The 24,333-nt window shown below is 37.7% G+C and overlaps 1 protein-coding gene across 3 annotated transcripts in view; it reads left to right on the forward strand.

The window, feature by feature from the left end:
* The window catches only part of TENM3 (teneurin transmembrane protein 3), a 442,567-nt gene that overhangs the window by 24,012 nt on the left and 394,222 nt on the right, over positions 1–24,333 (forward strand). For all 3 annotated transcript variants that reach the window (XM_065946684.1, XM_065946685.1, XM_065946686.1), the window contains exon 2: positions 770–1,048. In XM_065946684.1, the coding sequence (XP_065802756.1) occupies positions 770–1,048 (279 nt within the window). The remainder of the gene's footprint in view (positions 1–769; positions 1,049–24,333) is intronic.

Here is a 24,333-nt window from a genome sequence, read left to right on the forward strand (position 1 = left end):
AGACTTCTGGACTCTGTGGGAGAAGGCGAGGGTGGGATGTTTCGAGAGAACAGCATGTATATTATCTATAGTGAAACAGATCACCAGCCCAGGCTGGATGCATGAGACAAGTGCTCGGGCCTGGTGCACTGGGAAGACCCAGAGGAGTCGGGTGGAGAGGGAGGTGGGAGGGGGGATCAGGATGGGGAATACGTGTAACTCTATGACTGATTCGTGTCAGTGTATGACAAAACCCACTGCAATGCTGTGAAGTAATTAGCCTCTAACTAATAAAAAAAAAAAAAAAAAAGAAGACTGCCCAAACCCCTGTTTCTAATTGGCAGATAACTTATTCTAGAGGGCAATCTTTTCTCTTCCTAAGGGGTGACTTCTGGGTGGAAAACTCCTAATGTTTGGGGTAAGAGCTAGGACCAGGAAAATACTTCTGACAGTTTCTATCAATGGTAACTAAGGCTTTCTCCGGGTTGAGTTTTCATGGTCTGGACCACTTTACCTGCCCAACATTCTGGAGGTGCTTATGGGCTAAAATAAGCAGCTCTGAGCTGGGCTGGGTGGAGAGTCAGAGGCGGAGCCCTCCCTCACACCCAGTCCTCCCCAGCTGGACCTTACTAGATCACATGTCATGTGAAGCTAATGCCAATACCTAGTGCTGAGAGTGCAAATATCTGGATGCTTAAGTGTTTATTTTAGGGAGATTTTGTCTAGAAAAATAAAATCTAAAACGAAATGTGTACTCACTAGTTGTTATCTCTTTTTCCCTTCTAATTAGGACAAAATTTTACCCTAAGGCAGTTAGGCGTTTGTGAACCAGCAACTCGAAGAGGACTGGCATTTTGTGCGGAAATGGGGCTCCCCCACAGAGGTTACTCGATCAGTGCAGGGTCAGACGCTGATACTGAGAATGAAGCAGTGATGTCCCCAGAGCACGCCATGAGACTGTGGGGCCGGGGGGTCAAGTCAGGCCGCAGCTCCTGCCTGTCAAGCCGGTCCAACTCAGCGCTCACCCTGACAGATACGGAGCATGAAAACAAATCCGACAGTGAAACCGGTAAGTTCCTTTTTGTTTTGGCTTTATAATGTTGGCGTTCAGTGCTTCTGTCTGTCTTGGTTGACTCTGGAGGAGTGGCTTTCTTCCTTCTTCTCATCTTTCCTTCTCTTTTTTTCTTCTTCCTTTTCTTTGCATTGCAACACAGTAGCACTCAAAAAATGTCCTTCAATGTTGCATTATTTTTCCTAGGGAAAAAAAATTCAAATTCGACATCAGAGTGTTAAGTTGTGTTAAACAAGCATTCTCTGTTGTGTTAGCTATCGTTTTGAAAAACAGTCTAATCATGTACAGGGGAAAAAAAAAGGTTGGCTTTGACTTATCTTGAACCATGTCACCTGTTATCCTCCATGGAGTAGCAGAGCAAGTGGTGATAAAATTTACCCCAGAGCCAGCTTGTAATCAGAGATGTCTTTGTAGATTCCTCTTAAAAATATCTCAAAGAAGTTCCAGAATCTCAGAATGGATGAGTGAGCACACAGAATGGTTTATTAACAGGGCTCAAGTGATTGAAGAACAAATTTGATCATGCTTTTAACTTACTGGTTGATGAGAGCAATTGAAATCTTGATAAAGAGAAGGGAGTGTGGTCTTTGATGTGCTTTAGAGACTGGATTACTCTGCAATTAAATCCATGCACAAAAATTGGATTTTTTGGGTATCCAAATAGCAGATTTACATACTTTAAGAAAAATATCTTTATAAATTATTTTGATCTTTCCCTATTGCCAATGCAAAATGATAAAGAAGCAGTTAGTGTATATGCGATAATAGATTTAAAAGGAAGTTTAATTTTTAGTCAGTGCAACTTCTAGGAAAAATTGGAGCTTCAGCACCAATGCACCAGACAACAAAATGACATTTCTTCTTTAGCATTTAATATTAAGTGCACTCGCTGCTTTAACCTGGTTATTAATGCTGTGTGTATATGATACATCAAAAAGCAAAGAGAAAATTAAAATGGAAGAGTTGCGTGACTCGTGAAAAGAAAGATAGTGTTTTACCAATGGTATTTCATTTTTATTCTTTATGGAGCAACTTTGTCAGCTTTGCTTTGTGATAGGATAACAGGTCCATTGTCAGCGTTCAATCTCAGCCAGGTCACTGAATGAAGGGTTAGCTAGTGCGTCGGACTGTTTGTTACTTGTGTTCTTACTATTAGAAAAAAAAAATCTGCTTTAAACCAATGAAAACAATGTCTTATGGAGAGTATTTTATTACATTAAAACAAAGTCATAATCGATTAATAATAGAAACTCATATATTCATCTTGGAAGCGTGAGTTACTGGTGGAGGCTAGCTTCATCCCAACCCAAAATAGGAAACAAGGACAGTTCTGCTCAACACGAGTCTTAGAATCTGACTGCAGTGTTTTCCTGAACCAAACCGTCCACCTCAGTGAAACCTGGGTTTATACCACTTTTCACTGTGGATTCAGAAGTCATTCACCTTTTAAGTAAATAAGATTTGGCATAAAGTTTGCTTCCTGTCCATCTGTATCTTTCCATAACCCTCTTCAAGCAATTTTAGGTACTGTGGTTATATTCAAATATATGATTTGATGTTTGATTTTCCTAAAATATGTGTCAAATTTTGTGATGGTTGGAAAAGAGCAGAAGAGAATGCAGGAGAACAATGCAAATTAGTTCTGATTTTCTGCATCATGGGCTGTTCATCTGCATATCCATTAAGTATCGTCCCACATTGGTGTGTGTTGGCACACACAACCTGTGAGGCATCTCTCTCTCTAACAAGTATATCTTGTTATTGTGTCTGTATTGCTAAAACATAATTTAATTTTTATTATTTTTTAAACTGTATGTCTGCTAAAATGGTCACACAATGAATTCCCAAACACATGCCATTTTATTCTTTTCAGAAAACATAAAACTTAGAAATTTTGCCACCTTTAGTTAACAGTGTCTATTATCCAAATGATTGGAAGGGGAAGCCTGTTGAGTTTCTCACATGACTGCCCTCTCCCTCTGCATGGATTATTATGGACTAGGGGAGAAACTCGTTGCCCCAGGAATCTCTTTGTCCCTGTTGTGACATAAAGGCAAGATTGAACGCTTAGACTCATCCATTTCTCCATGTGGTCATTCTGAACCAGAATGAAGACAGACACGAACAGGGTGTCAAGGGCCTTGCCTTGAGATTCAGAACATTTGGTAGCATTTGTTGAGAGTAAATAGGTCAGTCAGGAGTATAAAGTGTCAAAAACAATGTTTGTTGAGCTGGGCAAGTGATGACTTCAACTTATGTTTACTCTTTCCCCAAGGTTTGGCTGGGGTTGTTTTTTTAAACAACATTTTGATGGTCTAAGAACTCCCAGTGAGTCAGCTCAGGGAAGAAAATAAAAGAGGAAGTAAAATAGATATGACCTCTTATTGGACACTGAATCTTTCATAGATTTCATATGTGCTCTGTAGGAACATTTCAGATCATTTATTCTGAATTTTCAGTGATTGTTCAGAAAGAGCAGAAGATTCATTACAATAAGATCTGGGGAACATAATCTTATGGAATTGTGGAATTAAATGAGGATATTGAGGCTTTTTTTTCTGATATAAAAAAGCTTTTTGTTAGACTGGGTTATAGTAAAATCTAAAATTTGTAATCATACCCAGGTCTTCTAACATCTTTTTAAACAATATCCTCAAAACCTTTACCAATTTTTACTAATATTACTACTGTTCAAATATTGTACTTCCCTGGTGGCTCAGATGGTAAAGACTCTGCCTGCAATGCTAGAGACCTAGGTTTGCTTCCAGGGTTGGGAAGATTCCCTGGGGGAGGGCCTGGCAGCCCACTCCTTGCCTGTAGAATCCCCATGGACAGAGGAACCAGGCGGGCTACAGTTCATGGGGTCACAAAGACTCAAATAGACTTTCTAAAATAATTCATTTTGGCATTCTTAATTGCTCTCACACTGAAAGGTTATTGATTTTCCAGCTGTATTTTCCTTTGACTTTCAATTATTTAAATTTTCTAGTTGTATTCACTTTCGTGTGAGCTTGCAATGTGTCCTCAGGAGGCCTGTTATATCACTAGAAGTTGAAACAAGAAGGATGTGCATGAAATAACTCACCAAAGTGAAACTAACTTAGAAACTAGACACTGTCTTATTTCTCCCCTCAGTTTAGAAGGGGAGTTTGGGTTGACTGTTTTCATCATTTGAAGTTAACTGTGAATAAGGAAAGGCTGTTTTCCCCAGAAAACAAAATAGTATTCCACATTTGTGAAATCACGTAAGCCAAGTGACTAATGTTCTAGTTGTAACTTCAAAGAAAAGTTTAGTCACTAAAATGGATTAGATTTCATTTATTTATTGATAAATAGGCCAAGAGTTCAAGTTAAGAAGGCGCTGGGACTGCATGAGGCTAATGAAATTTTGATGGCCTGAGCATCCCACAGGAGTCAAGGAACACTCGGACCGTGTCACATGTCTCCATGTTAGCAGAGATTCTAAACAAGTGATAAAATAGATTCTTTTGCAAAGCTAACTCTTCACCAACCATGAGGAGTTGAAGTTAAAAAGCATTTTGAGACAAAAAAAAAAATTGTTACAGTAGATTGAATTTCATTTCAAATTCCAAATGTTAATATTGTTCTGAATTAAGGACATGGGAGAAGACCTTTCTTGACACGTATTGACAACTTTCTGAGTCAACCGCCATGCTCCAGGGCAAATACTGGAGGGTCAGTGGTTTGTGACCACCTATAAGCAGTAGTTCTAGTAAGCTGTTGAGAGGTTACAAAATAAATGTGATGAGATGCTGTAATCAGAGGGGAAATTGCCAGTATGTTCTGGATGGTTCGAGGCATCTTTCCCATCTCTGATGGATTGTTAAAAGACCCCTGACTGAATGCCCACTCTCCAGCCTTGCAAGTAATCGGGTTTAAATTCCAAATATCTATTTAAATGTCAGGAACAAAGAACTTTTTTTCTCTCAAAACATCAAGCTTTAAGCTTTAAAAATGTTTTATTTGTGCATCTTTTCCCAGAAGAAGACTAGCATGCATTCAATGTTATTATCCTTTGTCAGCCAGTAGCTCAGTGCTGTGAAAAATGCCTCGATTCAGAGGCACGGTGCACAGGGTGTTGATCCTTCAGTGAGCCCCTAAGACAGTTTGCTCTTGAGACCCTCAGAGCTCAAACTCCCAACATCCCCATCTCTGCCTGGCCGCTCGGTCAGCTGTATGGCTGGCACCAGAGATGTGGAGGTCTTTACCTGGCTCTTTCTGCCTGTATTGGAGCCCTTATGCCCTTATGCCTCTTGGAAAGCGATGACCTTTGACATTAGACAGACCAAGAGGAGCTGGCTCTCTTCTTCTATCTTGTTGAGACTGGGAAACTCGAGAGCCTTCATTGAGAGCAATAGATGAGGCGGTGTGATTGAGGGCAGACTTCCTGGGTTGATATTGGCTCTAGTGTCTCCCAGCTGTGTGACTTTGGACAAGTGACCTAACCTTTCTGTAGTTTACGGAAGATCACCAACGGCATACAGTCCTTACAGGGCTGTGGTGGGGATTAAATGGACTCTCGAGTAGACACTGCTTAGGATGACAGTGCCTGGTGTCGAGGGAGTTCCGAATAAGGGGTGGCGGGATACTCTTTCTGTTCACTGTAAATGGCGGAAAATTATGTCTTCTTATTAAGTGTGGAGATTAAGTTAGGTAAACAGTATCAAGTACCCACACAGTTTGGGCCCACAGTCAATGTCCCCTCCCTCTTACCAAGCTCCCTTTGTCTGCGTTAGTCGAGTTATCTGTGCATTTGGTGAAATGAGGGAGAAAGAATGGTCTCCTCCAGAAGGGGCCCTGCCAATTTACATAGCCTAGAATCTGTGTCACCATTTATTGACTCTTTTATTTTTCTCTAAAATCCCACATACTTTTTAATTCACTGTAATTAAATGAACGAACGTTAAGTGGGGCTGATAATTAGTCTGATGGCTGTAGACTTCAAAGAGACCAGACTGTTCCTTCCCCTCCTGGTCAAAGGAAATTTCAAAAGTGGTGCTTCCCTCCAAGGCATGTCACTTAGACAGCCAGTCAATTAAAAGGCGATTCAAGTGATGCTCATCAGTTCACATAATAAAGTAAATCATTCCTGGAAGACTTTATTTCTCACCTAGGATCATAGCAACATACCTGTGGTAGGACCTCACTTTTGCCACAATGATTGTGCAGTGACTAAAGTATCCAGGGCTGATGTGGCTAATAATGAGGGAAGAGCATTATTGTGCAATATTTTGAGGTGTAATAGAGACTTGATTTGCTGTACTAAAACACTTTTAAAAACCAAGGTACTTGTGCCTTGAAATAATATTTTTAAAGTCTGCTTTCTATATGGATGTGTGTGAATGTGGTCAGTCGTGCCCAACTCATTGCGTTCCCATGGCCTGTAGCCCACCAGGCTCCTATGTCCATGAATGATCTGGACAAGAATACTGGAGTGGGTTGCAATTTCCTCCTCCAGGGGATTTTCTGGACCCAGGGATCGAGCTCACATCTCCTTTACTATCCATTACCACTGCACCATCTTTATGGATAGATAGATTCTAAAAGTTGAGCTACTGTACTTTAAAAAAGAGATGTACCCCTTAAACCAGTTTGACAAACTGTTGTAATGATGTTTACATCACTCTCACAACAGAGTACTTTATTTTGCAATCCAAATTACGTTGTTGGGAAAAACACGTTCTCTGAAAAAGTGTTTGGTGGTGGTGTGTATCACTCAGTTGTGTCCAACTCTTTTGTGACCCCATGGACTGCAGTCCACAGGCTCCTCTGTCCATGGGATTTTCCAGGCAAGAATACCTGGAGCAGGTATTCCCTTCTTCAGGGCATCTTCTAGACCCAGGACTCGAACCTGCATCTCTTGTGTCTCCTGCATTGGCAGGCGGAGCCACCGGGAATATCCCCGAAAAAGTGGGCAAGGAGGATTTTTCCTCTGAGCAACTGAATATAGGTGAGAGAAAAGAAATGGAAGGATTTGTAGCTATTCTATCACCAATGAAGATCTAGACTAGTTTGGGAGAAACTGCTGTGACCTTGGAGTACCCTGTCAAGTCGTATACTTGTAATGCTTCTAGCCACCACACAGGTGTCATTTCTTTCCTGGCTCTTTTTACAAAAGGAGAATATTTGAGTTTTCCACAAATAATTTGAAGAGAGGTGTATAATTTCACCTAACTAGCCTAATTTCATTCCTTCAACTTGATCTTTATCAACTCTCAGCCTACTTTGAAAATTGATTGCAAGAATAAAGGTGGAATTCCACTGCCGTGAGAAATAAATTTCACGAGATTCTACCACACATGCTGAACCATAACTTGAATATAAATTCCATCTTGGGCCCTCTTCTGGCATGTAATGGTCAATTCTGGCATGTTCTACTGCTGTAAATTATATTTTATGTTTTAGGTGCTCTAGGATGTCAAAAATAGCAAAAGTAATATGTTGCATGCTTACTAAATCAAGGTCAGAATGAAAGTGCAGCTTTGCAAAGTACAAATAGTTCCCAATATATAAAAATAATTACATCACCATGATGTATGTTTATAGTTTAAATAGCAACTTATACCATTCTTTAAGCAAAAGCTTCTATATTTCATTTGGATGAAATATATTCACTTCATGTATATGTTACAAGTCACTTAAGCACAATAAGTAATGATTTAAATAAACTTTTTAAAAAATTTAGTACTATGAAACTAGAATTAAGAATACCATAAAGTCCACAACCATGGTTGTTATCACTTAAGTATTTACATACATTTATATTTTCTATTCTAAGAGGATTTTTTTAATTCTTGATAGTTTGCTATTCTTTACACAAATATTGCCATTTCTACAAAACAACTTGCGTTTTAAGTATTTTTGCTCAAAGTATATAGAATATATGCTTTTTCTGTTTAAAAGCCTAATGCTCTTTTAATTGTGGGGTTGAAATCAAAAGAAAGCATACAAACACATATCAAAACTGATGATGTATGCTGTTTTAATTTTTGAATGTGTTTTGATATCCTTGAAAAATCACAGCAGTAGCAGTAAAATTGTTTTAATTAATGAATTGAATAGCAGCAAATGCTGAATCAGGTTTATTGATGTAATTATCACTGAAATAGAAAAGATAAGTGTTCAAGCCATAGAACCTTAGTTTATTTGCCATTTCAAGGGTATTCAAGTGTTTGAAGAGGAGCTAACTGATTTGGGGGGTGTGTTATTTATAGAATATTCTTCTCAGGTCATAACAATTCTGTTAATGAACATCACATCCACAGACGAGTTTAAATGGGAAAAATCTACATTATTTACTAAATAGCTTGAATGAAGGTTTCACTATATTGGAATTTCCTTCTCTTTATTGTTTGACTTGAGATAGTTTTCCATACTGATTAGATTATAAACTAAATCTAAAAGCTTTTTAAATTCATATTAAAATGGATACAAATGCATATAAACTTGAGAAAGGAACAATTTAAAATGTCTTATGAATTGTACCTTGACTGTAAACATTAAGTCACACAGAAGCTGAAAACTGAATAAAGTTGGGACATGACTTTTTGAATTGATTTCTTGTTTAGTATAGCAACTACATTTTCATTCAATGAGTAGTCAGTGTTAGGTATTGTATCAGGGGCTGAGGAAAAAAAATGAGTAAGATATTGTCTCTGATTGTAAAAATTTGCAGGCTGGTTGGGCAAATAGTCAAGTAAATATTACATTGTAATTTTAACGTGCTTAGTAATGCTATAGCACAGAGTGCAGAGTTGACGTCAGCATAGAGCAGATTCTTGCCACAGAGACAGGAGAGGTAGCAGAGGGAAAATGGTCTCATAAAGGAGGAAGGAAGTAGCATTGGTTATTGTTGTTGTTGCCATCCAGTTCAGTCGTCCAACTCTGCGGCCCCACCAACTGCAGCACCCCAGGCCTCCCTGTCCCTCACCATGTCCTGAAGATTCCCCAAGTTCATGTCTATTGCATCAGTGATGCCATCCAGCCATCTCATCCTCTGACATGCTCTTCTCCTTCTGCCCTCAATCTTTCCCAGCATCAGCGACTTTTCCAATGAGTCGGCTGTTGGCATCAGATCACCAAAACACTGGTACACAGGCTCAAAGGATGTGCAAAAATGCAAGATGCATACAAAGCAACCAGGGAGAGGGTGTAAAATCCCCGTGAACTGTTGCGAGAGTTGCAGGCAGCAACTGTTGGTGCCTGGAAGACAGGTTGTGTGTGGATGAGCAGTGAGTGTGTGGTCTACAGATAGCCCCAGACCAGACTGCAAAACACCTTCATGGCCATGCTAAGGAATTGTACTTCTTCCTGTAGGTAATGGGAGTCTCTGAAAAGTTTTCATGCAAAAGACTATTGCAGTCATATTTACAGTTTACAGAGTACTCTGAGAGCGGTGTAGGGTGTTGGCTGTCTTTCCCACAAAGGGAGTAAGCTCTGTAGGGGCTTGGCCCTCTTCACACTTGTGTCTCTGTGCCCTCCTCACGCAGTGCCGGATCCTGGAGCCAGAATTGTGGCTGAGCAGTCCCATAATTGGAGGTCAAACTTGAGAGGAAACTAGCCAATCAGGTAGTGTTATTATTAGCAAAGTGAGAAAATACAAATGTTTGAACCAAGAATTGGAAAGGAAAGAGAGACAGATTAAAATCTGACAGAATGAAAACTTAGACTAACTCATTGCATTGGGGTTAGGGAAGAAGAAGACATTTAAATGACTGTCTAACCTGGAAGTGATGGTGTAAATCCAAGCGGGAGCTTAAAGCATGTTGTTTAATAAAGTCAGTAATTCAGACAAAGCCAGGTTGTATTTGAGGGGTCTGTGGGACATCAAAATTCAGAATAGATTAAGCAATTTTATATATATGTGTGTGTGTGTGTGTGTGTGTGTGTGTGTGTGTGTGTGTGCTTTTGCTGGTGGCTCAGATGGGGAAGAACCCGCCTGTCAATGCAGGAGATGCAGGGTTCATTTCCAGGGTGAGGAAGATCCTCTGGAGGAGGGCATGGCTAACCCACTCCAGTATTCTCGCCTGAAGAATTCCATGGACAGAGGAGTCTGGCAGGCTGCAGTCCATGCGGTTGCAAAGAGTCAGATATGACTAAGTGACTAACACCTTCACTTTTCATATATATAAAACTCAGTTAGATTTTGTTCAGAAAGGTTTACCTTATGATCGGTACAATTGCCGTGAAAGCCATGGGTCATAATCAAACCTCTACCCAAAAGCAAATAAAATGAGAAAAGAAGAGGAATAAAGGTAAAATACTGAGGTCACCAACATTTAACATAAAGTTGTAGAAGAAACACCAATGAAAGAAACAAAGAGGGACTTTCCATACAAAAGGAAGTATCAGTTCACATAGACCGCAGAGGTAGGAAATGACTAGCAGTCAGACATTTCCAGAAGTGTAGTAAGTGAAGGATTACAAGTGTAGAAGTCATAGCCTGTGGATTGCACGGAGGATATGAATTTCTGAGCAGTGCGTGTGGTCACTAAGTGGCAGTGGGTGGAGAGATGAACAGAAACCGTGACATCAGCAAGTGCAGATTTTTCTCTCCAAACCTGAACTAAGGAAAGAGTTAGGTTTAACTCCTGGGAACACAAGGGCAGGGGTATTTATATACTGGAGGACATTTCAGCATCATTCCTAGGAAATGGAAGGGGAGGTATAATAACGAGAAGATCGAAGTGAAGATTAAAGGGGAAATGAGGCCTGGCCTCTGAGGGGTCAGGAGCAGAGAGATCTTGGAATATAAACTTAGGTAACTGAATTCCTCAATACTTTTCATCTTCTAAAGTACTTTTCATCTTACAGTTTTGGTACATCAGTAGCTTACAGTTTGCTGTAGGAGAGAGATACTTTTAAAAGGTACCTTTCTGGAACTTCCCTGTGGTCCAGTGGTTAACATTTCTCCTTCCACTGGGGGTGTGGGTTGGATCCCTGGTCAGCAAGCTAAGATACCACATGCCTCCTGAACCAAAAAACCAAAACATTGAGAAAGAAGAAGCAGCCGCAATATTGTAACAAGTTTAATGAAGACTTTAAAAATGATCCACATCAGTAAAAAAACTTAAAAAATAAGTACAAAGTACATGTGTATCTACACTAATTAAAGTCATAGCAAATATTCAAGCAGTGTTTCAAAATTTGATCATATTTGATGGAGTTAAAAGTTCATATCATTAAAAGGTTTGGGGGAAAGTATACTTTTATTCAAAATTGATATTTTATTTAAAATAGCTTTATAAAACTATTAAATAAAGCACATCTAGAGTTCAGTGATTGGAGAAGGAAATGGCAACCCACCCCAGTGTTCTTGCCTGGAGAATCCCAGGGACGGCGGAGCCTGGTGGGCTGCCATCTATGGGGTCACACAGAGTCAGACACGACTGAAGCAACTTAGCAGCAGCAGCAGCAGAGTTCAATGAAAAACAGATCGTTATCAATTCCAGATCCTGAAATAACAGGATTGTTCTCAGTACAGAACTCCCCATACAGACACATAGATAACTTCTTATATCCTTTCCTTGATCATTGATTTGCATGTGTGTGTATATGATCTATATAAAATATATAGATATATAATAAAATAGACATATAGATACATAAAATGAAAGTAAAAATCTCTCAGTCATGCCTGACTCTTTGTGACCCCATAAACTATACAGTCCGTGGAATTCTCCAGGCCAGAATACTGGAGTAGGCAGATTCCCTTCTCCAGGGGATCTTCCCAACCCAGGGATCAAACCCAGGTCTCCTGCATTGCAGGTGGATTCTTTACCAGCTGAGCCACCAGGGAAGCCCAAGTATATAAAAGTAGATATACTAAATCAAAAATAGATACATATTTATATACGGATCATACACACGCCTACATACATACGTAAGTGGTTTGCATAATCTTTGTCCCGTGGTTTAAATTACTAGCTTAAAATCAAGTCTGGGGGTTTCCCTGGCAGTTCAGTGATTAAGAATCCAAGTTTCTGCCACAGGGAGCACAGGTTTGAGACCTCACTGAAGAAGTAAGTTCCCACAGGTAGCGCAGTGTGGCCAGAAAAATTAAAATAAGTCTTTGCACCTTACCAACTCCTGCATGGTTTTGCACTAGCTATACTGTCTTTGTTTGCATAAAAACAAAATGCATATTTACCAACATAAAATTATACAACCAGATTTGATTATTAGCAAACAGTCAAGGAATTACCCAACATTCATTTTTTAAAAATACACAAAAGGGAGTCAAAAAACAGACCACAAGTGATACATCTGAGAAATAGAAATAGGCTATAAAAAGCAAGAATGGTAGTTATTATTTGCTTATGCCTGTTTGCATATGGAAAACTGTGACTTTGTGAAATGATTATTCAGACTAAACTGAATAATTGATTTGCTTTAACTGGTTAGTATCAAAATAATCAGTCAGAAATAGGCTTGCTCCTCCAACTGGTTTTTATAGAAGTGTTAAAGTTCACAAAGAGAAATCTTAAAATTTTGACATACAGCAGCTGGAGATTCCTGGGGGACTGGAAAGTGTTTGAATGAAATGTCAGTTGCTACAGAAAACAAGTATAAAACATTCCCTTATAATGGACTGTGTCTCATTTCCTGTGAGTGGAGCACCATTGTCTAGATTGTACAAAATGTGCTTAAAGGTAACTTAAATTTTTTAAATGAACCTATTTAGGAAGTTTAAGGACTTCAGATAATCATTAGAACTTTTTAAGCATTTAATCATTATTTGTATTGTATGGTATCAATAACACAAGTAAAATGATAGGTGATGATAGAAATTTTAAAAATGAAACTTTAAACCAATTTTAAGCATAAAATATTATAAGTGTTTATATACATGCCCTGAATTTATTTTAGTTACTTAGCATTACATATCATTGGAAGACACAGAGAAGTATATGGATAATATTCACTAGTTTCTATTTTGGTATTTATGCTTTTATTTTTTATCCCTGTGTATATTTTTTATTAAAATTGCAATTTCTGGGAGTTCCCTCATGGTCTAGTGGCTAGAATTCAGTGCTTTCACCACCATGTCCTGGATTCAAATGATCAGGGAACTGAAATTCCACAAGCCTCGTGTGTGGCCAAAAAAAATGCAGTTTCTGTTTTGACCTAAGTTTCTCCACATTATTAGACTTTCTTCTTCAACATAATTCTCTTCCATGCTTTGATTTATCATAATTTGTTTTAACATACTCACTATTGGACATCTAGCTTGTTTGAATTTCCAGTTTCATAAATTGTATTGTGATAACAATTCTAGTGGATAAATCTTTGCCTCTAGTTCTATATCCCTTAATGCCTTAGGATAAACTCTTGGAAGGAAAATATCAGAGGCAAAGGGTATGAAAGGGTATGTACAGGTTAAAGCATTTGATAGACCCTGTCAAAATGCCCTGAAAAAAAAGAAGTCGTATCAATTTACACTCTGACTAGAAATATTAATAAGTATCCTTTCCCATAAGCCATTGACAAGGAATGTTGCCATGCTTAAAATTTTGGCAACTAGATGGAAACATAGTATGTTGCTGTTGTGTATTCATTTGAGTAACAGGTTAAAGATAGTCTCATATGTGTGTGTGTGTACTCTTTGTATTTCTTTTGTGAATGGTCAGTTTATGCCCTTTGCACATTATTCTATTCGGGGTGGAGAAATGGGCCTTCCAGAACATCAGGAAACTGAAGGAGGAGACAGCAATCAAGGACATTAGGACACTGCTTTTTTCCTCTTTGTGTACATCTGGCCTTGATGAGACAGGTTTGGTTGCAGGAGGACCTGATATAAATAAACATCTCCTTAAATGCAAGTCTTCTGCTTATATACATATGTGTAAGTTCCCCAGTAGTGATGAATAATGACATGAACTCCAGCTTTGAGAGAGCTGGGGCCCAGCACAGATGTAACGTCCTCCACTCTATCAGGATTCCACCTTGCTAAAACAGCTGCACACTCCTTACTGGAGATTCTAGGTGCCAAGAAAATCTGTACTGACTCCAGCTTGGAGAAGCGAGTTCATTGCCACAAAGTTTCTGTATCCTTATTAAATAAATGAAAAACTTAAAGCAGGTGATAGTAACAGTGGGAGGTAAATCTCTTTCCATCAATCAATAGGCTGTTGGAAAAGGTAGAGATATAGTTACACACATACATATACATATTTTTTTCTTATTGAATTGCATAGGTTTCATGAAGCAAGAATCTTAATAACCCCTTGCCTCTTTTAAAATATCTAAATATTAATATACCATTAAGTGCTTTCCTTGGTTTAATTTTGTATTTGTTCATTTATTTGGCATCCCTAGGTGGGCTTGAACCATTTCATTTTTTAAAGAATATTTTAGAAACTTTAAAATATAGTTATCAATTATTATTTTCTTTGTGGTTTTTTTATGCCTAGAAATGTTGCCTTTACCCCAGAACAAATAATCAGTTTTATTTTCTTCACTTTCGTATGTTTCTTTTTTTTACATCTAATCTATCCGAATTTTTAGATAGAGTCTGTGGTGTACAAGGGCTTCCCTGGCGGCTCAACTGGTAAAGAATCCGCCTGCAATGTGGGAGACCTGGTTTCAATCCCTGGATTGGATACACCTGGGTTGGGTGGTGTACAAATTTAAATTTATTTCCTTCACACAGTTTGCTTTTATAAATGTCATTTAATTTAATTAGGGATTGCTTCATAATGTCCAATGAATACATGCTAATCTACTTAAATTTTGGCAATAAGACATCAATAAAAATTAGTACTATTAATTCTTTGCAAAGAAATGGGGTAAGATTTATGAGATATTTTATACAATAGTAGTAGATACTAAATTCAGGTTTGGTAGTCTCTGAGAGATCTAGAATGTTAACTAAAAGTAAACATTTTCAGGAATGCACAATTAACCAGTAACAGTATAATATGTAACTCTTAAGCATTGCAAAAAATACAGTAGAAAAACAGACTCACATAGGTTTGTGGATGTTACATATGCTATCAGCAGCAGTTATGAAATCTATTTTTTTATTAAAAAATAAAGCATGAAACCTCCAAAAGTCAGGTTGCATTATGCACTTATTTTGTGGACCTCCTTGCCTTAAATAGTTTGACAGATATTTTTAAAGAATAAGATTGGACCTTTTGCTCTCAGGCCTACAGACTTGAAGATACAGGGCATTACAAAGAGAAAACAGTTACAAGACAAAGCAATTGGGTGAAATGGTTTAGCAACATGGCTAAATTGCACCCTGAAAAGAAAAAAGTAATAAAGGTTTAGAATAGGAAAGATTCTGAAGAATTTATAGAATTCCAGCAAGATTTTGAAGATAGTAAAATATGTTGAAATATGGCAGAAAAGCAGTAAATGCTTACAGTTGGAAAAACTTGAAGAAATGTTTGGAAGCACCAATGGAAACAGTGGTAGCCTCCTTAGGTCACCCTTAGATTCTGGAAGAATCCTCTCGGGGAATACTGGAAGCTAAAGTTGACAGTTAAGTGGAATCCACTTGTGAAGAACTGTCAATGTCATGGTGAAAGAGCCAAGATTGTTTCTGCAGGCCATGTCTGTCCAGTCCATCTTTTAAAACAAGAGTAGAGACACAATGAATGAACTGCATGAAGGCCAACTTGGAATGGATGAGCCAGAGTTCCATATACTATAAATAGAAAGGCATTATGCTGAATCGAGAGAACAGGTGTAGTGGGATTTTCAAGACTTTGTCATGTGAGAAAGACAGGAGTTAAAGATGAGTGCAGAACCTGGAAAAATGTGGCTGTAGTAAGAAAATAAATAACGAAAAGCCACAGAGAGCTGAAATAGACTGTCATCCGCACAATTACATAAAGCCATCGTGCAGAAGAGTGAATATTGCAGTTTATGAAGCAGTAAACAGTATGAAAAAGATGTTATCAAAAACTAAAAATAGATGTAGATTTAAGGGAATATACAATGATTTTATTCAAAAACGAGATGGACAGTGAATAATAGCAGATCTAATACAGACTCAAAAGAGATGCTTATTTCTCCCATTTTTTCCTGAAAGATCCCTTAGAACAAGACACTTAGTTATCATACAATGTCAGTAAGAATCCTATCTATTCTATTCCAGCGCACTAATTTGCTACCAGAGTAAGAGGCTCAGTGACTGAAAAGCACAGTCTGAGACTATTTTATCCCCATGCATTTTAGTTGTGTCCTGCCAGATCTCAAAGCAATCACTACATAAAATTGATTTCCTGTGCTCTTGACTTTGTACTTATCTTCACCATGGCTATAATGAGCGTTTTGCAACTAACGTATTTTCCATGGGAACCACCAGAAAAACCATGATGGTACAAGGAGGGAGGCTGCAAAATGATTAGTAGTAAACCTTATTCCACTTCCACCAGTGGGCCTCAGTCCTGATTAAGATTTTATATCAGTACGGTTAAATTCTGTACATGGTTTGATAAAGGCAAAGGGGTTCCCTAACACTGGGCCAATGGGCTCTTCAATGCTCTAAAGACAAAGGATTTAAATTCTAGTAGCTCTTATGGTCCATATTTGCATTTCTAAGGATCTAGGTGTAAACTTTGTGGTTTCACCATTAGTACATTGAGTTTGATTATTATTCTTTATCTCAAAATCTTAAGAGATCAGTGCAGAGGGTCAGAAGAGGAACAGTGTTTCTTTAAAGTATTACAATAATTTTACCTCTTTATTCCTGTTGCTAAAGGGATAAAAAGGGATCTATTTGGTGGTGAAAAGTTTGTCCTTTAAGAGATAAGAATATTGCCATATCTGCCCATGATGTGAAAATTGCCATATATACCCATGAGTTACTTCTGCCATGTTTCAAGTGGTTTGTACTAAGTATATAGCTCATTAATAGTTGACAGCTCTCAGGCAAGAGTTTGCTTCCTGAAGAAATACTAGGAAGGCTCAGTACTTAGATTGACCTTTCACATGAGATATATTTCTTATCTTATCTTAATTAGGAAATTTTACACACAAAAATCCTCTTACTCCAACCAATTCTGATTCTGCTGTGATGACATCATTCCTTTATGGAACAGTTTGTATTCTTTCCAAAATCCTTTCAAGATTCTTTCAAAATCCTTTGTCATTCCATGGAAAGTGTCACTGCTCTGCAGAAGGATTTTGAAAATAGTTACTTTGTAACAATGATAACTCATAAGGACTTTGGATGTGAATGTTGTTATTGTTCTTTAGAAAAATCATTGTATGAAAATCCAAATGGCAGAGTATAAATTGACAGAGATAGAGGCAGAAACAGATAGATATTTGTGTTGTATTGAATACCTATCGTATTTAATCTGCTACCTTCTGAGGTTTAGTAGTATTATCCCTATTTAACCAAGGAAAGAAAATTAAGGCTGAAAGAATCTAAATATCTTGATATGGTTCCACTGGTACTGAATGACAAGGCTGGGATTGAAAGCCACTGTGTAATTCCCAGACCCACTATCCGATTCTAAATCCCACTGTACTACACCACTCACTTTTGCATGGGATCTCCTGGTCCCCTCAAATCACCTGCTTTTCAGAGAAGGAACAAACCTTGTGAATTTAAATGTCTTCCATGCACCTTGAGCTTCTGTGTAGTTGGATTTGTTTCATACTTCTTAGTCTAAGATATAATCCTCCTATTTTAAGAAAACAGTTTCACTGGCACAGTGCCAAGGACACTTGATTATAAATGGAAAGATCTAGGTTCCCTATGCTGGTTCTATCATTAACTTGTTTATCTTGTTTATCAACCAATGTCTTTGTGTCTGAATTCTTATTCTGCTTATTAAACTGTGCTAGCTTATTAAACCATTTTAACAAATCTGCATGTTTATATTTTTGGTTAACCTTCCATGGCTAATATTGAAAAGTTTTTTTCTTGAGGATTTACCTCAAAGGAGGAAAGTCACACTGGGTTAGGATAAGTCCATCAAAGTGAAGAGAGAATCTAATAAACTACCTAAAGTAGCAAGAAAAATTGGATTCATTATTTGCATCAATCAAGTATAATCCAAGTTTCCTTTGCTTCTGTGTATGTCCAGTAATACATTGATAAAGAATGGAACTATGATCTTTAAATGAATTCAAGATATGTCATTGCCTACAAAATTTTGTTATCTTTTGTTTTCACTAATATTTCTATGTTACCCAATCATTTCAGATTCCTAATATAAATTTTTTTCAGTGCTAAGAGTTTTATCTATGTAAACATTGAGTATTGTATGGTATTTCATTAAAGTTTAGGAAATTTGCTTTTAGTGATATTCAGGAAGAAATTTTGGGTGACTGGTTTGCCATATTTGGCAGGTAGGTCCTGAATGTTTAACAGATGAATGAAAAAAATAACTTTATGTCTGGCTTGCTTCACTTAGTAAAATACTCTGTAGGTTCAGGCATGTTGTCACAAATGACAAGATCTTAGTCCTTTTTTTTTTTTTTTTTTACAGCTAATATGCCTGTGTGTGTGTGTGCATGTGTGTGTGTGTCTGTGTGTGTGTGTAAAACATCATTTCCATTCATCTGTCAGTGGACACAGTTTGCTTCTATATCTTGGCTATTGTAAATAATGCTTCAGTGAACATAAGGATACATAAATCTTTTTGAATTCGTGTTTTTATTTTCTTCAGATTAATACCCATGGGGTGGGATTGCTAGATCGTATGGTAATTCTATTTTCAGTTTTTTGAAAGTGAAAGTGAAGTTGCTCAGTCGTGTCTGACTCTTTGTGACCCCAAGGACTGTAGCCTACAAGCCTCCTCCATCCATGGGATTTCCCAGGCAAGAGTACCGAAGTGAGTTGCCATTTCCTTCTCCAGGGGATCTTCCCGACTGAGGGATTGAGCCCAGGTCTCTCGAATTGTAAGCAGACGCTTTACCGTCTGAGCCACAGTTTTTTGAGGACCCTCCATACTGTTTTCCACAGTGACTGCACCAATTTACATTCCTACAACAGTGCAGGAAGGTTCCCTTTTCTCTACATCTTCGAAAACACTGTATATTTTCACTTATTTGTGGAATATAAAAGCAAAACAAAAGAACAAATAAAACAGAAACAGACTCACAGATTCAGAGAACAAACTAGATGCTGCCGGGGTGGGGCGGGGATGGTGACGTGGTAGAAATGACCTATTTCCTGTGGGATGAAAAGGGACAAACTACCAGTTATCAAATAAGCAAGTCACATATTTATTTTATAACTGGTAATAATATACAGCACAGGGAACATAGTCAATGATATCTTAACAACTTTGTATGTTATGCAATCTATAAAACTATCAAATCACTATGTTATGCATCTGAAGCTAATATAATATTGTAAATCAACTATACTTCAACTAAAAAGCAAAAATAACTGACATTACTTAAATATTTCGGTCTTTTAAAAAAGATGATCAAGCCAGTTTTAACAAACAAAAAACGGTGACACTGCCTCGTCCTCTTTCGTGCACTTGATGTGGAACACAGTGCATTGTTTTGACCATGGTAATACTTGATTTCCATACATGAATCATTTCTCCCCCAAACTTCCCCATGCATTGTTATCTCTGTCTTTCTTGAAATAGTGCAGCCTCTCAAAACACAATCTGGTTCAGGTTATTATTTCACTGAGAGAATATTCATGTGATCATCAGCTTGCTTCTAGAGGAAATGATTTCTAGGAATCAATTCTTTAGCTTCGTGTGGCTAGAGAATCTGCCAGATGATTGAATATCATAATCTCTAAGTCTGATAGAGACCTAGAGACATACCAGTTTCCCTCCCTGTTAGGAAGCCTGAGACAACTGAACTAGATGCTGTGATTCTTCTGAGGTTGCCTTTATCTGTGTTTAATTAGACATTTTTATGTGACTTTTATTCTAAGTTCTTGGCATGAAATGGAGCAATTTTGGTCCTCATCTTCATGTCATAATCCTTCCTATACTTGAGTAGCAAGACTTAGCTTTCTTTTCTCAAAGCTAATTAGGCTCAATAGTCATTCTTTGATAAATTGATCCTACCTCCTAGACCTAATCGTTTTCATTATTCACTGAGCATCTTCCCAATTCATTATGTCTCCTTAGTTTCTGGGAACCTCAAAACACTCACACACACACATGCACTGTCTCTGGCCATTTTAATGATAGTAATATCACATTTCTGTGCAAAATTATCTTTAGTGCCTACGACATGTATCAGCAGTATGTTTAAAAGTGTGGTGTCTGTCCTCAAAATATGTTTTCAGTGGTTAATTTCTCTTTTATGGCCCTTGAATTAAATTCTGATCTGTGTGATGTTACTAGAACCATTCCGAAGGTTCTTTGCTTGTTACTTTTCCCTTCCTCTTGCTTTTTCATAAATTTCTTTGTAATTTCAACCTTGGATTACTTTGGAATCTTCCATAAAAAACTCTTGTTTCCCAGATCATATTTCCTCCCACAGATTAAGAGACCAGAATTTTCGTGTGGCTCTCTTCCCACATCCTTTTATCCTACTAATTTTGTCCAGTTGTATTGTAATGTTTAGTTTACTGTCCTGCTTATTAATTATCAGGCCCTCTACCCCTCTTTCTCTCCTTTCATGTCATCACTGTAAATTTGTTTGCAACTGGAATACTCAAATACATGTTTCTTCCAACCTACAGTTCTTAATAAGCCAGGATGAGCAGTAAATGTCTATTTGAAAGGCTGACTTACTACCCATTCAGTTCTTATTTCCTACCCTCTCAAAGTCCACGAGGCTTTAAAGAGATCTACATTTAAAAGGGAATACAATATGTTAGTTGCGGAAAGCCTGCACTACAAATGTGATATTTCAGTTATTTCTGTTTTAAAAATATACCTTAGAATAAGTACCTTATTTTAGACTGTCACTTACCGTATTATATAGGTAAATTATGCAAACTCTCATTAACAAAAATAACTTGTTATCCTTTGCAAGCACACCTCCAGTTTAAAAAAAAAAAAATGCTGTTGGGGAACAGACTGGTAGCTGTCTTTCAGTAGCCTGCTTTTTTTTTTTTTTTCCTAATGGGTATAAATCATTAGAAATAAATTGTACTCTGTCATTGTAGCCGGTAATTGGTGACATTTTCTTGTCACCATGGGATTATAAATAACAGCAATACACATACTGTCAGAAGATTCGTCATGTTCCGAAAACATAAACCAGTAGTCTGTTCCTTTTAACTATACTTTGCATATTTTCTATGTTAAGTGTGACACTGACACTTTCACCAATTTTTAAGGAATACTCAACAGCAGAGACTTTGTCATTAATGACTTCAGATTGTTTCATTAATGCTTTAAATGTATTTTAATTATTTCTATTTCCTCTATAGTCTACCTGGAAAACATATTCTTCAGAGAGTGTTTTGTTTGCAAACAGATACTTGATCGACAAAACAGATAGTGTTTTTTTAAGTGGTAAAACATATAAGACATACAAAAGACTGTAAGCATTCATTTCAAAATGGGTCATGCTATAAGAATAAAAATAGAAGGATCTCAAATTTTTGCTTGTGTAATGAGTAGTGATAATCTGTCCTCAGGCCAAAGAAACAATAATCCATTTGGAAGGAAAATTCCTGTGGACCAAATCTCTAATTAACTTGCTTCATTAATTATTAAATTAGCACCCAAAATACAACTTTCCAATTTGGCTATCCTGCCAATGTCACATACCTAGCACCTCTTAGACCACCACACCCCGTAAAAGAAGGTAGTATCTCTGTTCTCACTTTCAGTAGCTTCCATTGCTTCCTGAAAAGAAGTTTTTATTTTTCTTTGCTTCCTCAAAATTAAGATAGAACAGCTTCTGCTGGGTTATGGAGAGGGCTCAATAGACAAGCCCATTGCAGCTTTTATTTGACCTCTGTCTTTCTGGACAAGTTTATCTATCTGCCTCTCCCTGGAAGTCTCTGAAGCAAGACTTGAAGGGCATTACTTCCTGCCAGCTCTCTGGACTCATATTGGGGAACTCTTGGCTTCACGACTTCCCCATTGAGATGATGTGTTCTAAACTTCTCCCTTTGATTTTCTCTTTCCACTTATGCAGCATTTTTGAAGTTTATCTCAGATTCCTTCACTTTGAGAAAATAACATTAGAAATGCTCAAAATTCTCCAAACTAGGCTTCAATAGTATGTGAAACAAGAACTTCCAGGTGTTTAAGCTGGATTTAGAAAAGGCAGAGGAACCAGAGATCAAATTGCCAACATCCGTTGGATCATAGAAAAAGAATTCCAGAAAAACATATACTCTGCGTCATTGACTATGCTAAAGCCTTTGACTGTGTGAATCACAACACACTGTGGAAAATTCTTCAAAAAACAGGAATACCAGATCACCTTACCTACCTCCTGAGAAACCTTTATGCAGGTCAAGAAGCAACAGTTAGAATCTGACATGGAACAACGGACTAGTTCCAAATAGGGAAAGGAGTATGTCAAGGCTGTATATTGTCACCCTGCTTATTTAACTCATATGCAGAGTACATCATGCGAAATGCTGGGCTGCATGAAGCACAAGCTGGAATCAAGATTGCTGGGAGAAATAGCAATAACCTCAGATACACAGATGACCCCACCCTTATGGCAGAAAGCGAAGAGGAGCTAAAAAGTCTCTTGATGAAAGAGGAGAGTGAAAAAGATGACTTAAAACTCAACATTCAAAAAACAAAGATCTTGGCATCTGGTCCCATCACTTCACGGCAAATAGATGGGGAAACAATGGAAACAGTGACGAACTTTATTTTCTTGGGCTCCAAAATTCACTGTGGACAGTGATTGCAGCCATGAGATTAAAAGATACTTGCTCCTTGGAAGAAAAGCTATGACAAACCTAGACAGCATATTAAAAAGCAGAGATGTTGCTTTGCCAACAAAAGTCCCTATAGTCAAAGCTATGGTTTTTCCAGCAATCATGAATGGATGTAAGAGTCGGACCATAAAGAAGACTGAGTGCCAAAGGGTTGATGCTTTTGAGTTGTGGTGTTGGAGAGGACTCTTGAGAGTCCCTTGGACTGCAAGGAGATCAATCCAGTCAACCGTAAAGGAAATCAGTCTGCATATTCATTGGAAGGACTGATGCTGAAGGTGAAGCTCCAATCCTTTGGCCGCCTAATGGGAAGAACTGCCTCATTAGAAAAGACCCTGATGATGCTGGGAAAGCTGAAGGCAGGAGGAGAAGGGGACGACAGAGGCTGAGATGGTTGGATGGCATCACTGACTCAATGGACATGAGATTGAGCAAGCTCTGGGAGTTGGTGATGGACAGGGAAGCCTGGTATGCTGCAATCCATGGGGTTGCAAAGAGTCGAACACAGCTGAATGACTGAATAACAACAAAAAGGTTTTCCTTACTTTGTTTTGCAATTATTCATTCAACAAACACAGCCAAGGTGTTGCATCTTTCTCTTCAGGGGCTGCAAAACTGAAAGCCAAGACCTTCCAGGGTTGGTAGTGAAGAAGCTTAGTAATAACTTTAATAGAGCTCCAGATACTTGTAATTTCAGAGCTCTTCATCACATTTTTGTCTCTTTAAGTATTTTTGCATTAATTTCTTGTTATTTTGGGCACTACGGCATTCATCTGTCCCTTTTTTCCTCTAAAGGTTAGCCCTTTAGCAAAGTGATCCTTTTACTAATAAAGTCACCAAATCTTTTTTGTTTCCTGGACTGCATCTAAGTTATGCTTGATTTTGAATTCTGCTTTTCTTTGTTGGCCTCCTGATGCTTCTTTGATTTCCATTCTTCTTCCTACTTAAAATTATATTGCCATCAAAAACTGTAAAATGAGTCTCTTTCACATTGGATATTTTTTAAAGATATTTTCCAAACATAAAGTGCTATAACATTTTGTCAAAAAATGAACTCGCATGACTTACATTGTATATTTTTCACCATGGCAGTCAAAACTATTAGCCAAAGTGGAACTCAATTTTCTACTTTTTATTCCCACTTAACATTTCCAAATCACTTCCAAAATTTCAGCATGATTATTGAGTACTTTGTCTTACTTTCCTACTTGAAATCTTTTCACTGCTCTATACTTTCATCAAATTCAAACTATTTATTTATTTCAAAGCTACTCTTGGTCCCTAGAATACAGGGAACATATATATTACTTCATTCACATTTCTGCATTTCTTTTGTCCTTTCCTTACATCGAGAAATTTTTATTTCTTTCCTCCAATTCTTTTGATTCCTGGCTCCATAAAATGTCTGTTCACCAAAAACAAGAAAGAAGTTGAATCAGTCTTCTTAAGAAGGTTTCAATCC

The sequence above is a fragment of the Muntiacus reevesi genome, chromosome 10, assembly GCF_963930625.1.
Source record: "Muntiacus reevesi chromosome 10, mMunRee1.1, whole genome shotgun sequence".
NCBI lineage: Eukaryota > Metazoa > Chordata > Mammalia > Artiodactyla > Cervidae > Muntiacus > Muntiacus reevesi.